Here is a 15,051-nt window from a genome sequence, read left to right as displayed (position 1 = left end):
GCTGCCTCAGCCCGGCCTCTAGATCCCTTGTTGAAGTCACCCTTGGGGACTGTCAGGAAGGTCCAAAACGCCAGAGGTCTATGTCCAAAAAGGAGACATAGGAGTCCTTTAATTTATTCGAATAAAGGAAGAGAGTTCACTGGGGCACACGCCCTCGGGGTTTTCTCTCTCGGGGCTTCCGAGGACTCAGCCTCCCTTTTATCCTAACTCCTGGCAGCACGGTGCCCTGTTCCTTTCCCCATTGCTGAGGTACCAGGAGGGTGCAGCCTTCCCGAACCGTCTACCCCATATCCCCCCTCTGAACCTGCCATTTTACCCCAAAGTTCAGCCTCGTGCAGACCCGTGCCTATCTCAGGAGCCAGACTCCGGGCTGGTAACAAATCTGCTGCCCAAAGTCAGTAGAGATATTAAAACCCATTTCAAAGATGTTAACCCCCATATCTTCATCTATTAAATTACTTGTAAAGACATCAGTAGTTGATTTAGTAGCTGGCACAGGGCTGTGTTTTGGAACAAGTATGAGAATAATGTTGATAACACACCGATGGTTTTGGTTGTCGCTAAGCAGTGCTTATCCTAAGCCAAGGACTTTTTTATGTCTCATTCTCTGCCTTTCAGGAGGTGCACACAAAAGCTGAGTGGGAGAATACCCAGAACAGGTTATGGACTGCACAAAGGATGTTCCACACCACAGAACATCACACATATATAAATTGCAGGAGTTATTGAAAGGAGCACTGACAGGAGTTCAGGGACAGAGTCTGCTATCAGTTGGCAGGTGATGTGATTGTATTGGGCATCACTTGGGTGATTTTACCTTGGGTTACCTGGGCTCGACCAGACACCTCCGGCGCTGGACCCGCCCCGAGCCCCGGCTCTCTCAGCCTCAGCCCAGCCACTCTCTCCACAGCCCAGCCCAGCCCGGCCCGGCCCGGCCCGGCCCGGCCCGGCCCGGCCCGGTCCGGTCCGGTCCGGTTCACGCAGCCCCCGCCACTCTCTCTCTCCACAGCCCAGCCCAGCCCAGCCCAGCCCGGTCCGGTTCACGCAGCCCCGCCACTCTCTCCCCAGCCCAGCCCAGCCCAGCCCGGTCCGGTTCACGCAGCCCCGCCACTCTCTCCCCAGCCCAGCCCAGCCCAGCCCAGCCCATCCCGGCTCGGCTCGGCTCTCCCCGCCCCGACCCGGTTATCCCGCCCCATCCCGGCTCTCCCCGCCCCAGCCCAGCCCGGCTCTTCCCGCCCATCCCGGCTCTCCCCGCCCCAGCCCAGCCCGGCTCTTCCCGCCCATCCCGGCTCTCCCCGCCCCAGCCCAGCCCGGCTCTCCCCGCCGGCTGCGCGCTCCTGCTGCCGTCTGCCCTGTCCAGCCGCAGCTGCTCCGGCCCTTCCCCTGCCCCGCTGGCGATCGGGCAGCGCTGGCAGCGCCGCTCCGGCTCCGCGGGCATCCCGGAGCTCCCCGAGCCCCGGGGGCTGGCGGCCGCAGCGCGCAGGCAGCGCGGTGCGCTCAGCCTCCCGCCCCGCCGCATCCCCGGCGTGCCCGCGGAGCCCCGGGGCAGCCGGCGGCATGGCAGCCGTGCGCAGGAAGTTTGGGGACGAGTACCAGGCCGTGGGCCTCGCTCGCTGCAGCGCCCGCAGGGAGCGGCAGCGCTTCGTGGACAAGAACGGGCGCTGCAACGTGCAGCACGGCAACCTGGGCGGCGAGAGCAGCCGCTACCTCTCCGACTTCTTCACCACGCTGGTGGACCTCAAGTGGCGCTGGAACCTGCTCATCTTCCTGCTGACCTACACGGTGGCCTGGCTGGTGATGGCCTCCATGTGGTGGGGCATCGCCTACCTGCGCGGGGACCTGCAGCAGGCGCACGGTGACACGTACAGCCCGTGTGTGGCCAACGTGTACAACTTCCCCTCCGCCTTCCTCTTCTTCGTAGAGACCGAGGCCACCATCGGCTACGGGCACCGCTACATCACCGAGCGCTGCCCCGAGGGCATCGTGCTGTTCCTCTTCCAGTCGCTGCTGGGCTCCGTGGTGGACGCGTTCCTCATCGGCTGCATGTTCATCAAGATGTCGCAGCCCAAGAAGCGAGCCGAGACCCTCATGTTCAGCCGCGCCGCCGTCATCTCGCAGCGCGATGCCAAGCTCTGCCTCATGTTCCGTGTGGGCAACCTCCGCAACAGCCACATGGTGTCTGCCCAGATCCGCTGCAAGCTCATCAAGGTGAGGCGGCACTGGGTGGCACAGGGCACCTGGGTGGCGGTGGCGACACGGGCAGCGGGTGGGCACAGTGGGGTTTCTCCTGTGTAGCCGCTGCTGCTGGTGCCAGCTGGCAGCTGTGCCCTGCCCGTGCTGTCCCTTGGCAGGCGGGGGAGAGGAGGTGGCTGGGGCGGTGGGAAGGGCTGTGGAAGATTTTTCCTGTTCACAGCAGGAGCCATGAAAGAGCCAAGCAGGGGTAGGGGAGAACGGTCTCATCAGAGTGCCCCCAGAGGGTTGTGAGGCTGGCAGAAAGCCAGGCTGCTCAGGATGGATGGATGGATGTGTCAGGATGCAGGACAGCTCCAAGGACGGGTACTAAGGCATGCTGCTTAGAGATTATGGCTGGGAATAAGGAATTGATTTGTGGTGGTATTAAACAAGGATAAAGATCAACCTTGACCTCCTCTTCCCCTTGGGGAAACTTGGTGAGCTTTAACTTGCAGCCCCTTATCCCAGTGTTCCAGCTGGTGACCTCACAGCATTTCAGAGGGATTGTATAGATACTCCTTTGATTGTCACCTGTATCTGTTTATTAATCACTGACAATGGCCAGGAGAATTCAGAATGCAAGAAAACGGATTCAAAAGAGATTATAAAACAAAAACAAACCAAAACCAAATCAAACCACAAACCCCCAAAAATAATTAGCCCAAAACAAACAAACAAAAAAAAAACCCAGAAGGGTTTGGCAGTCATGAAGGTTGAGAAGATAAATTGGGCTGGAGCAGAATGGAAGAAAACCACTGAAATTCTAAACCATGTAGCATCTCACAGCAGCTAGGACTTGTCAGGGGAGCATGCTTGGTAAGGAGCTCTGAATCTCCTCAGCTGTCAGAAGCTGGATTCCAGTGATGAGATTAATTTCAGGATATCATATTTGAGTGTTATAAATGTTCTGTACTCTATCTGGTAATTCTCTCTGGCCTATTTAATAATCTGCATGAATAAGCAATGAAGCAGTAGGTGTTGGGGCAGTGGTAAATATGAATGATAAATATGAGTGGTAAATCTGTTCTGTGCTGAATGCTAGACTGAGCTGTTAATTTTTCTTGCTACATAATACCACTTAAAATGGAGAATCTGCTAAGACTTAAAAAGAAGTTGTGTGTGTATATATATGGGAACAAGCTGTGAGGAGTTACACTGGAGCAATTTTTGTAGGAATTGGAAAGCCAGAGCCAGCTGAGCCATTGTTTTTGTTGCTTTATCCTCCAGAAATCTCCTCTAAAGTATTTAATTCTATCATTCAAAATGGAATGCAGGTCAAAGTGGAATGAAAGTGGGGTCACACTGTATTTTTACAGAGAGGGCAACTCATTTTCTTTTGAAATAAGACACCACATATACAGCCTGATGTCCTTTCTGCTGACAGTTCTATTGCTACACAATGCTGGTGTGCAGGTGACTGGGCCAGAAAACTGAAGGACATTTGATGGACCTGCATGACCATTGTGTCTTAGGGCAGCTGTTTTGTAGGCCAGACAATGAATCAGTGAGAAATTCTTGATTTTTTTTTTGGTATGATCATCATGGTGTCTTTGAGCTGCTTTGTGACCTTTGACAAACACAAGCTATGAACAGAAGAAGATTTAAAACTGAGTGTGCCATGGCTGCCCCCTCAGTCCTCATTTCAAGGTGTGCTATTGGTTCCCATGTCTTTCAGGAAATCCTTGCCACTGAACTGGACACACCATTCTGGGAGCCACTGGTGGCTCTTCAGGTCACCCTTGAATCTCCATCAGCTGCTTTAAAGGAACTTTTTTTTGTCTTGGAAACTTAGGGTGAACATGCCAGAATTTGCTTGCTGTCTTCAGCAAATCCTTTTTGTGGTTTGAGCTGTGCCCTCTGCACATCCCTGCAGCTGATCTTGCTGCACTCCTGCCCCTGATCAGGTAGCCAGAATTTTCTTTTGTACTGGTGCCACAGTGAAGGAATCTGCAGAACCACATCCCATTTTTGTACCTGAGCTAGGAGATACATTTAGCAGTGAATGTGGTGTTTTGCTGAGACCAGTGGAGCTCTGAGGATTTACCTTTGTACACTAACCTGAGTTGGTCTGAGCAGCATTTCCTGACAGTGTGATAATGCCCTGATCCATTCAGTGGATTAAAATGGTGCTGCCACACTGGGCTGGCTTTGCTTTGGGTCCAGGGGCTCTGCAGCAGCATGGCAGAGAGATACCATGCAAAAGTCTGAGGCTTTATTTAAACTGAGTTGTGGAGAGCTTGGAAAACAGTTACAAGATTAATTGTGTGTGTTTCAGCAAAAACTTCTCCAGAAATCCACATCTTTCTAATTTACATTGAGTGATAGAGAAGCTGGGAAAAGCAAAATCCTAGGGCAGGAAATAGGAAAAAAAATGCTATTTGGAACTAGCAGCTGAAAATGTGCAGTTTCAGGTCCTGGACTTTTTAATGTCACTTTTTAATGAACAGTATTTTTCTGCCTTGATTCCTGGACCTTTCTAGTGTGCCTAAGGCAGCAACCACCAGTATGGCAATCAGTACTGATTTTATAAAACTCAATCACAGCACATATTTGTACCTTCTCTTGATGTGACTACATATAATATATCATTGATACACATGAGAGTGTTGGTGTGGAAAGTTGGCTTTGTGGTGTTTCAGCTAGTATAGGACATTTTGGTTCAGAAAGTTGAGGAATGTAAAATCATCATTGCCTGTTTTGAACAATAGATTTAAAATGTGCTAACATTAGTTTCATGAGTAACAATAGTTTCAACATGTGCCAACAATAGTTTTAAAAATGCAGTTGTGAAGTATGAGAGCCACAGAGCAGTGAGCTTTGGGTTAGAACCAGCAGGCACCTGTTCTTTGGGCTGGACTTACTGCCAGCTTTAATAAGCTGAAAGCAAACAGAATTGTACCAGAAATGTTGCAGATGGCAGGTGACAGGCATTGGAAATAAGTAAGAAGACCCATTATACTGTGATTTTTATAAGCTGATAAGTAGGGCAGAAAGTGCAAAAAAAAAAAAAAGTTTTTTAATATTACAGAATTGCTCAGATTGGAAGGAACTTCAGGAAATTTGTGGTCCAACCTTCTGCTGAAAGCATGGTGAGCTAGGAGAGCAGACCAGCTTACTCTGGGCTTTTTCCAATTTAGTTTTGGAAACCTCTGAGAAAAAAAAAAAAGGCACAGTCTTGCTGGGCAAGCTTTTCCACAGCTTAACTGTCCTCATGATGGAAATGTTTTTCTTCAATCCAATCCAATCCAAACTTCACTTGTTTCAGTTTTTACCTGTTGTCTCTCATTCCTGCCAGGCACCTCTGTGAAAAGCCTGGCTCTGTCTTCTTGGTCATGTTCCTCTCAGGTTTTGGAATGTTTGTTGGATCCTCCTCCATGCCTTCTCTGCTCTGGTCTGATCAAGCTCAGCTCACACAGGTCCTAATTACAACTAGAATAAAATAAAAAGTAGCAGTGATCCTAGGAATTATCTGTGGAGCTCCAGGTGTAGTGTCACAACTGAAAAACTCCCCACAAATCTTCAACAGTGGTATCAAAGTAACAAGATCATATTATTCCATTATTCCATATACTTTATATTCCAGTAATATAAAATATAATAACACTTCTTGCAATGAGCATGTACCAGTTCAGCATTTTCTAGATTTTTTCCTAGATATGTTTCTCTACAATATTAAGCTTGATGGTGCTCCATCTTTATCTGCTCCAGTACTTAATTAGTCCCCGTGGATATCCAAACATAATTATGTGAGTTCTCTAATGAGTGAACTGACAGGGTTAATAATAATAATAATAATAATAATAATAATAAAACTGCAGCACATGCAGTTAAAGGGAGATATGCATGTTTATGCATAAACAGGGTTTAGAAAAGCAAAGAGAATGAATAAAGGATTGGAGTGAAGATTTAAAGAGCAGGGTGTATTTGTTCAGACACTAAAACAGACCAAGTGGTGATGCAGTGGAAGTCTGCCTTGCAGTAAAAATTGAAACAAAGATCCTGTGGCAGAAAGTTTAAGACACAGGAGTCTTTTTTTCTTTTTAATTTTTTTTTTCCTTAGCTGTGAAGCAATTAACCTTTAGAAGAATTCTTTGAGACCTTCAGATTATCCATCTCTGACCACATTTAAATTGCAAGCCAGGGCATTTGCAATTAATTGTTCCCTTGTTCAAAATGTATTAATCTTCAGAATTTACTTGTCTTTGTGTTATGTGGATGGTCAAAATGAAAAGTCACAAGTTATTATACTTATTCCTGACATTTTATGGCCCTCTGTCTTCTTGTTTTGTGCTCCTTTGAGTGAAGCTGTGGATGTAACACAAAGGTCACTGGCTTGGAGGCTGAACCTGTTGGGGCTATTAAGCTCTCTTCATTCAGGTTAACCTGTTTTTATTCAACAAACAAGCTTAAAAATCCTCCATGCCCTGCATAAATCAGTCCTGCATGTAAGATCCTGAATACCTCAAACACAACCTTCTGCTTTCTCCCAGATCTGTTGCCTCTAATCATCCTGGCTGGATTTGTTTGCTGTTGAAAGGATTTGATTGAAGACTCTTGCACAAAGAAAAAGGGTGTGTAGATCAAACAGTTCTCAAGTCAGGCAACAGCTTGTGCAAAATGGCACATTTTTGTCTAGGTAGGTGTATGTGATGAAGATTTGGGACAATTTGAGATTTAGATGTTGGCTCATACAGGTTTTTTACCTTGGAGCAAAGATCACACCTGGGCAATCAGTTTGTGCACCCACTGCAAGAGCAGCAGCCAGGCAGCAAAAGCAGAGTTGGTCTGCAGCTTAGCTCTGCAGGAAAAGAGAAAAAAATGTTTTTGCACTAGACTGATTCCACCTTTGCATATAACAGACTGTCATGACTGCTGTGGAAGTGTTGATCACTTTTATCTCACGGCACTTTTACCTTTCAGATTATAAATAATTGGTGAAAATGCTTTCACATGCAATCAGCTGATGTTTCCTCTGTCTTCATCAGCAAAGGAGAAACTGAATCTTGGCCTCCTGTGTAGGAATGTGCCCTGGAGTGACTAAGTTATCTTTTGGCTCCTTAAAAAAGGATAAAAGTTCAGAAGTTTCTCTTCTCAGTTAGGTAAAAAGACACTTCATAGGACCTTGGGGACTTCACCTCAAACTTCAGGATAACCAGTTGGACAGAGGGCAAAAGGTCCCACCTAAGCAATTCACTAGAAAAAGAAGAGAACAAAGGAACTAATGGCTTTTGTGGGGTGTTTTACCAGGAGCAAGAACCTCTTGCCCCTGGCTCGGGTTTTCTCTGTAGAGAGCTTTGTCATTTTGCCTTTTACGAAACCTTTTCTGTTTCCAACACTGCCTCAGAAGCCATCCTGCTGATTTTATGTCACTTGAGGTGGCTGAGCTATCTCAGGTGTGATACAGATCTCAAAGAGCTGCTAAGAGCTGGCTCAAAGAGACCCCTGTGTCACTCCTGTGCAGGGGAGAACTTTGTTACTTACACAGGAAGAATATTTCTTCCTCAGCAGCAAAACAAGCCGGCAGCACCTGGATGAAATCATGGATTGTATTTAATAATGAGCTGTGCCCCAGCTGCTGCCTAGCTGGGTATGTAATCTCCAGTAAATACCAGGCAGTTATAAAATCAGCATTTTTATGTGAAGAGGGGAGACAATATGAAGACTATTTGCTTGGGGATTTTCTTTAAAGACAGAAACTTTCTTAACAGAACCCTAGTCAGATCTGAGTTGATGGAAAACTGCTGCTTTTGGCTTGCTCTCAGTGAACAATGTTCCCAAAATGCAACACAATTAAAACTATTCTTTTATGATAGTAGAGCTTCTAATAATATTAGTAGAAATATAGATAGTATAGATAAGTGTGTGTATATATATATATATATATATAATGGAAATATATATATATAGAGTAGAAATATAATAATATTTATTTATATATAATCAGTAGTCATTAGTCATCATCTTGAAGAGTTAAGTGCTTTTTGATCACAAATAAACAGGAAAGATTTGAAATAGGATTTATTTATCAGCAATACAAAGCTGCTAATTTTGGTGGGCAATTTCCACCAGAGACCTTCAAAGCAATCACATGAGGAGCTGCCTGGCCAAGTGATGTCATTTTTAGTTACACTTTGAATACCAGGAAAATTTGGAGGGAACCCTATGGGGTAGAGGGAAGCTTCTAGATCAGTATTTTTATTGGGCCCATGGAATGATGGGAAGAAGAATGAGGCACTTTGTTTAATAATTAGTTCAGTTTGTTAAGGTTAATCCGTAGTAGGTGGTACATGCAGGTGTCTTGGTTTGGAAAGCCAGGTGCCTGCTAAGGAAGGCAGGAGCCTCCCCTGAAATGGAGAATGCAAACCCTCCCCACCCTCTGAATTGCTATGAATTTTAAATTAAGGGGCTCTCAGGCAAAAAAAATATGGGAGCAGGAAATAGCAGTTCTTCAATAGGGAAGGGAAAAAATAAAGGATGAAACAAAACAATGCAATGCCCTAGAACAACACTGACAGAGTCAGAGCTCAACCTGACACCCCGTGGGTCAGGGTGTTGGCAGCAGTCCAGTTGGAAAAGTGGCTGCAGCCCTCCTGCAGTGTCAGGGGTGATTCTGTTGGAGCAGGGGGGTCCTGTAGAAAGGGGTGTAGTCTTCCTCCAAAGATCCAGTGGAAGAGGCAGCTGGGAATCCAGTGGAGAAGCTGTGCTGGTGTTCCAGAGTCTCCAGATTATATCTGGGTAGGAATGCTTGGCTCCTCCCTCTGGGCTCACATCTCCCAGTGGGGTGCTGTAGTTCTTACCAGCCATGCAGGGACATTCAGTAGCTGTTAGCAGCAGATGTCTCCATCTCCCTTGCAATCTGGAGCAGCAGGGGATGAGAGCACCACCAGCATCAATCCAGGTGATTTGTGAAAATGCCACTTACAGATGCACTGCACAATTATTGTGGTGTTTATCTTTGAGTTAGTGCATCACAGTGCCAACCAAAATTAGTAACGTGCAAAAATAATGGAAGGTGAACTCAAACATCACAACAAAATGTGCCCAGCTTGCAGATTTTGGTCTCATTAACAGGAACTTTTGCCACAGGATATTCATGTTGAACATCCATTACAAGGCATGAAGTGTGTGGTACATGACATTCTGGTAAAAAAAAAATATATATTTTAAATATAGATTAAATTATATAAATAAATATATATTAAATACATAAATATATAATATATAAACAATATTAAAAACATAAATTTAATATATAAAATATATTTGAATATTAATTATATATTAGAATATAATGATATTATTAATAATGGAATTTTAATATATAAAACATATTATATATATATATATACACACATGTATTTTTATATATATATATATGTATATATGTCACAGTAAAGTTTATAGGTGGTGATGAGATCCACTGGCATAATAAGAAAATCAGATTGGTCTTGCATAGCAGCCCCACAGTATTTAGCATTATTTCATCTCCATGAAGAAGCCCCCAGACCTACCACATGCAGCTGATGGTGTCATGCAAGAGGCAGGTTTAAACTTTACTGCATTGTGTGGTACATGACATTTTTGTAAAAAATAAAGAGATATTAAAATATATAAAATAAATATAACAAATGCATAAAATATATAATATATAAATGTATTTTAATATTAATTACCTATTATAATGATATTATTAGTAATATTAATATATAAAATATATTTAAATATATAGAAACACACACATGTATATATGTCACAGTAAAGTTTATAGGTGGTGATGAGATCCACTGGCATAACAAGAAAATCAGATTGGTCTTGCATAGCAGCCCCACAGTATTTAGCATTATTTCATCTCCATGAGGAAGCCCCCAGACCTACCACATGCAGCTGATGGTGTCATGCAAGAGGCAGGTTTGAACTTTACTGCATTGATTTTATGCTTGGCCTCACACAGTGATTGTTAAATCATCTTTTTCTCTTTAGTCCAGGCAGACCCCGGAGGGGGAATTTCTGCCACTGGACCAGTGTGAACTGGATGTTGGATTTGGAACTGGAGCTGACCAGCTGTTTTTGGTTTCCCCCCTAACCATCTGCCATGAGATAAACTCGGAGAGCCCCTTTTTCTGTCTCTCACAACGATCCCTGAGGAGTGAGCAGTTTGAAATCGTCGTCATCCTCGAAGGAATCGTTGAGACCACCGGTAAGGCTTGGAATAATCTGCATGCTCTGATTTTTAATCTTTGTTTCCAGTGCTGATATTTTTAGCAAGGCAGCTGTTAGTGCTGGATGCTCCAGCATGTCCTGCCATGTGCTGCAGAGCTCCAGTGGCTCTCACCAGGAGCAGAGACCTCCCTTGCCCACAGGGTCTGCACTGCCAGTGCCCGAGGGACACAGCCTGCCACCCTGTGTGCAGCAGCTCAGTGCTCTCATGAGCCTTCTGTGTCAAGGACCACCACTCTGAAAGAAAGCTCAACTTTAAAAGTTGCCCGTGCTGCAAAATTCCTTCCAGCCTGGTGTGGTATTTTCTGGGTGCCCAGGATGAAGGAGGAATTGAGAATCTGACTCCATGTTCTTAGAGGGCTACTTTATTATTTTATGATATTATATTCTATATTAATGCCATACTAAACTGTACTAAAGAATAGAGGAAGGAGACAGAAGGTTACAAAGAATGATAATGAAAACTCATGACTGACTCCTCAGAGTCTGACACAGCTGGCTGTGATTGGTCATTAATTAAAAACAATTCACAGGTTGGATAAACAATCTCCAGACCACATTCCAAAGCAGCAAAACAGGGAGAAGCAATCAGATAATTATTGTTTTCATTCTTCTCTGAGGCCTCTCAGCTTGCCAGGAGAAGAAATCCTGGCGAAGGGATTTTTCCAGAAAATATGACAGTGACAGCCTAGCTTGCACTGACTTGAATTCAGAGTAAGAAATCCAGTTTTAAGCACAAATACAGACCTCATAGTCACAGCAACTGTAGGCATATGTGGTTATTGACAAATATCAGAAGAGTTTTGTTTCTTTTTTAAATTTGGGGATGGTGTTGTTCTGATGACAGCTGATTTTGTGGCCTTTTGTTTTGAGGACTCAATTCTTTTATGAATCCCATGAAAATGGGTTCCAGTAAGATGAGGAGCTGTTTATCAACAATCCCTGAGTACTGTAAAGTCCAAATCATTCAGTATGGTCATCAGCATTCTGATCTTCTTCTTCCTTCTTCTGAGATTTATTAAACTTTGATTAATCAGAGAGCTTTCTCATCCTTTCCACAAGATTAGCAGCTGCCTCATTCCTGCTTGGAAAAGGGGTGTCCCTTTGCTGCAGCTATCTCTGATTGCTCTCCACACAAACACACACTCCACTGGGGCAGAATGCTCTTTCACATTGAGTGTGGCATCTTTGGATCCCTGCAGAGGCCTCATCTTACCCTGAATCATTTATTTTAGATGAGCATGCATTTAGAACCTCACTGAATTGGATTGTTCAGCCTGGAAAAGGGAAACTTTGGGATGACCTAATTGCTTCCAATACTAGACACAGTGAAGAAAATTAATTCTGTCCCAGCTGAAACCAGCACACAAGCTGATACTGTTTGAATTTTACATTTTGCCATGGCTTGGTTGCAAGTCTGCATAAAAATTTAGTAATTTAGAGGCACTCCCTTGACTAGACAATCAGAAGATGATCTAGGAACAATTGCCCCATTTTATAACCTATAAAATCATTGGCTTGCTGGCTGCAATTGATTTTTATCTGTCAGCCTCTGGCAAGCAATAGTTCCTTCTCCCAAGAAACAGTATTACTTATTCTGTCAAAGCTAAATTGGGATTGTTCAGCCTGGAAAAGGGAAACTTTGGGATGACCTAATTGCTTCCAATACTAGAATGGTGAAGAAAATTAATTCTGTCCCAGCTGAAATCAGCACACAAGCTGATGCTGTTTTAATTTTACATTTTGCTAGGCTTGGTTGCAAGTCTGCATAAAAATTTAGTCAGGACTGGACAATCAGAAGATTGTCTAGGAACAACTGCCCCATTTTGTAACCTATAAAATCATTGCCTTGCTGGCTGAAACTCATTTTTATCTGTCAGCCTCATGTATTTCTGGTTCCATGTGCCAGTCTGCTTGCTCACACTGAATGCTCTTGTCCACTTGCACAGGAATGACATGCCAAGCCAGGACCTCCTACACAGAAGATGAAGTGCTGTGGGGGCACAGGTTCCTGCCAGTCATGTCTCTGGAGGATGGCTTTTTCCGTGTGGATTATTCTCAGTTCCATGCCACCTTTGAAGTCCCCACTCCTCCTTACAGTGTCAAAGAACAAGAAGAAAACCTGTCCCAGTCATCTCTCTTGAACAGTCCTTTAGAGAAGAAAAGCAGAAGAGAGCAGCTTTGTCCTCTTGACTGTGCTGATGCTACAGGAGAGAAGAACAAGCTCCCTGCTAAACTCCAGAAGATCAGCTCGAGGAAGGAAGGCCTTCCACCAAGGGCCCTGAGAATGAATTCCTGTAGCACAGAGAAGACTTTCAGTACTGGAGATCTCTTGGAAATTCAAGAAATAAGTCCCATCTCTGATGATGAAGACAGTGATCACAGGATGCAGCTGAAAGCCTTAAAAGTAAATGCCAAGGCTCTGACTCAGTCCACCAGCAAGCTCGAGTTACAGAAGGATTTTCCAGGTATGGGTGTTCTAAAGTGAAATTGGAAGATAATTTTCCTGCCAAACTTTGAAAAGTGAACTTTGATTGCTTCTTTTAAGAGCTGAAGAAATAGAAGTTGTTGTTATAAACTGCATTTGAGACTGCTGCCCTGGAAGAGTTGTGTTCACAGTAAAGTCACAACTTGGCTCTGCTGCTTTCAGGGAGATTGATCCTTTTTGTATAATTGTTCTGTACAGACCCAATCTAGGTAGCATAACAGGACTTAGTATGGTTTTACCCTGTCATGCCAAAGAGATTCCTGCCCTGGTGATGCTTGTCAGCATGCTCATTGCAAATCTGCCCTGTCTTCCAAAGCAAGGACCACATCCTTAGCCACAGATGGAAGCAGGAAGGGTGTAACAGCAGCTGGAACCTGGTTTGGTGCAGCTCAGGTCCTGGACTGCTCCTGATGGGCAGAACAGCAGAACACAAGAGCAATTTGTGGCACTGCTCAGTCCTAGTCCAGCTGTCTCTTTGGAAAGAGGCTTTCCTGGTCCATCCTTCTTTCCCAGTGACTGTGGCACGCTCCCTCTGTGCTCCCAGTGTCTCACCCGTGCTCAGGCAGGTGAGGAGGCAGTGTGCAATTACCACTTGGGTCATTTGGCCCACATGAGGGTCTTCATCCTGTCCAAAATTAGACCTCAGCATTTGATTTGGTGGATCACATGCTGAATTTTAATGGCCATATCACCACTCACTGTGAAGGAGACTTGAGATCAGTAGCTCAGCTTCTTGGCATGTTTTATACTGCTACTAAATGACATTTCAGTTTGGAGACATTGTAAGTAAATAAATAAAAGCAAAGTGCTGAATAATGCTCTGCATTACACATCTCAGAGTTTTACTAATGAATGGTAGTCTTTGATGTTGCTAATTTTCATTTTGTTACACTTGCCTACTGCATTTACATATGATTCTCAGTAACTTTGTAGATTTGATATTTATTGCTATTCAGCTCAATCCACCTCTGTCTGTGAGAGGGGCTTTTCCTTTCCTGGTTGGTAACTATAAACACACCCTGCTGTTTTGTAAACAGTGTTCAGTAGCTCAGCAGCCAGGGTGCTCTTCACCAGAGCACTCTCCAACAGAAGGATCAATTCTGCTCTTGTTGTATGGACAAAATTCAGTCCCATTGAATTAAAAGGGGTGGCAGTGGCCATGTTGTTTGGCAATGCATTCCTTGATGGTAAAATGATGTATCCAAGCTAGGAATAGCTTGGCTTGCAGGACTCACTATTTCTTGCTTTTGGTCTGTCTGCAGTGGGAAACTGGAAAATGCTGTTTTATGCAGGGATAAGATGTGCTGCTTGTTGTTGTTTATCTGTTCTCAACATAAATTCCAACTGTATATATGTGCTAAAATCTGTATTTTTATTTATCAACTGTATTTGTATGGAGTACTTAGATGACAGCATGAAGTCTTAAATGATGATGACTCTCCCTACTCTCCAGAATTGCCAAAATTAGTATAAAATAAAATTACATCCGCCTCAGGTCTCAAGTGTTCTTTGCTCATGTGCATGTGTGTGTTTGGCAGCAGAGCAGCTCCAGGAGATGAGGCCCCATCCTTGGGCACACTCCCCCTCTGCTGTGGGGCAGAGTAATAGTGTTAATTAATTGTTAATGAGCAACAATGCAAGTTATCAATGAGTTGTCCAACTTAGGGCCAGTTTTTTTTTTTTTTTTTACACTGCCACTTATAAAAGAATTAAACCTCCTTATTTCTGTACACACTGACAAATAATATTAACTTACAGAAAAACTAATTCAAATAATATTAACTTACAGAAAAACTATTTGGACCCCAGAGCACTTCACCATAGGGGAATGGGTGAGTACAAATCTATACAGAACACATAAACATGACCTAAAATGTTGAATTAACACCTTCTAGGCAGGTGCTCTTTACAGTGAAATGCACATTACAACCCTCTCCCTACTACCACTGAATGACAAAAAGCAGTACTGCAATAAAAAATTAAAAAAACCCCACAAAACCCCAAACCAAACAGAAAACCACACAGGCACACTGACACTGCACACCCACTGCTGACACCTGGCGATAAAAAGCAGCACTAAAATAAAAGGATTAGGGTTATGTTAGAGCAAGAGT

The 15,051-nt window shown here is 44.2% G+C and overlaps 1 protein-coding gene across 1 annotated transcript; it reads left to right on the top strand.

Annotated features, from left to right (window-relative positions):
• The first annotated feature begins 1,304 nt into the window (after positions 1–1,304).
• LOC132338971 (G protein-activated inward rectifier potassium channel 1-like) lies at positions 1,305–14,431 on the top strand. Its single transcript, XM_059869010.1, has 3 exons — positions 1,305–2,208; positions 10,213–10,429; positions 12,399–14,431. The coding sequence occupies exons 1-3, from the start codon at positions 1,558–1,560 to the stop codon at positions 12,935–12,937; spliced, it is 1,407 nt and encodes a 468-aa protein (XP_059724993.1). The 5' UTR covers positions 1,305–1,557; the 3' UTR covers positions 12,938–14,431.
• Positions 14,432–15,051: the final 620 nt, after the last annotated feature.

The sequence above is a fragment of the Haemorhous mexicanus genome, chromosome 28 (genome assembly GCF_027477595.1).
Source record: "Haemorhous mexicanus isolate bHaeMex1 chromosome 28, bHaeMex1.pri, whole genome shotgun sequence".
Taxonomy (NCBI): Eukaryota; Metazoa; Chordata; class Aves; order Passeriformes; family Fringillidae; genus Haemorhous; species Haemorhous mexicanus.
The sequence above is the reverse complement of the archived record's forward strand: the minus strand, read 5'-3'. Positions and strand labels throughout refer to the sequence as shown.

Bases quoted from the DNA above. Each gene is read 5' to 3' on its own strand.
- LOC132338971 (XM_059869010.1), top strand. From the start codon at position 1,558: ATGGCAGCCGTGCGCAGGAAGTTTGGGGACGAGTACCAGGCCGTGGGC. The intron at 2,209-10,212 runs GTGAGGCGGCAC...TTTTCTCTTTAG, and splicing joins TCCGCTGCAAGCTCATCAAG to TCCAGGCAGACCCCGGAGGG. The intron at 10,430-12,398 runs GTAAGGCTTGGA...CCACTTGCACAG, and splicing joins AGGAATCGTTGAGACCACCG to GAATGACATGCCAAGCCAGG.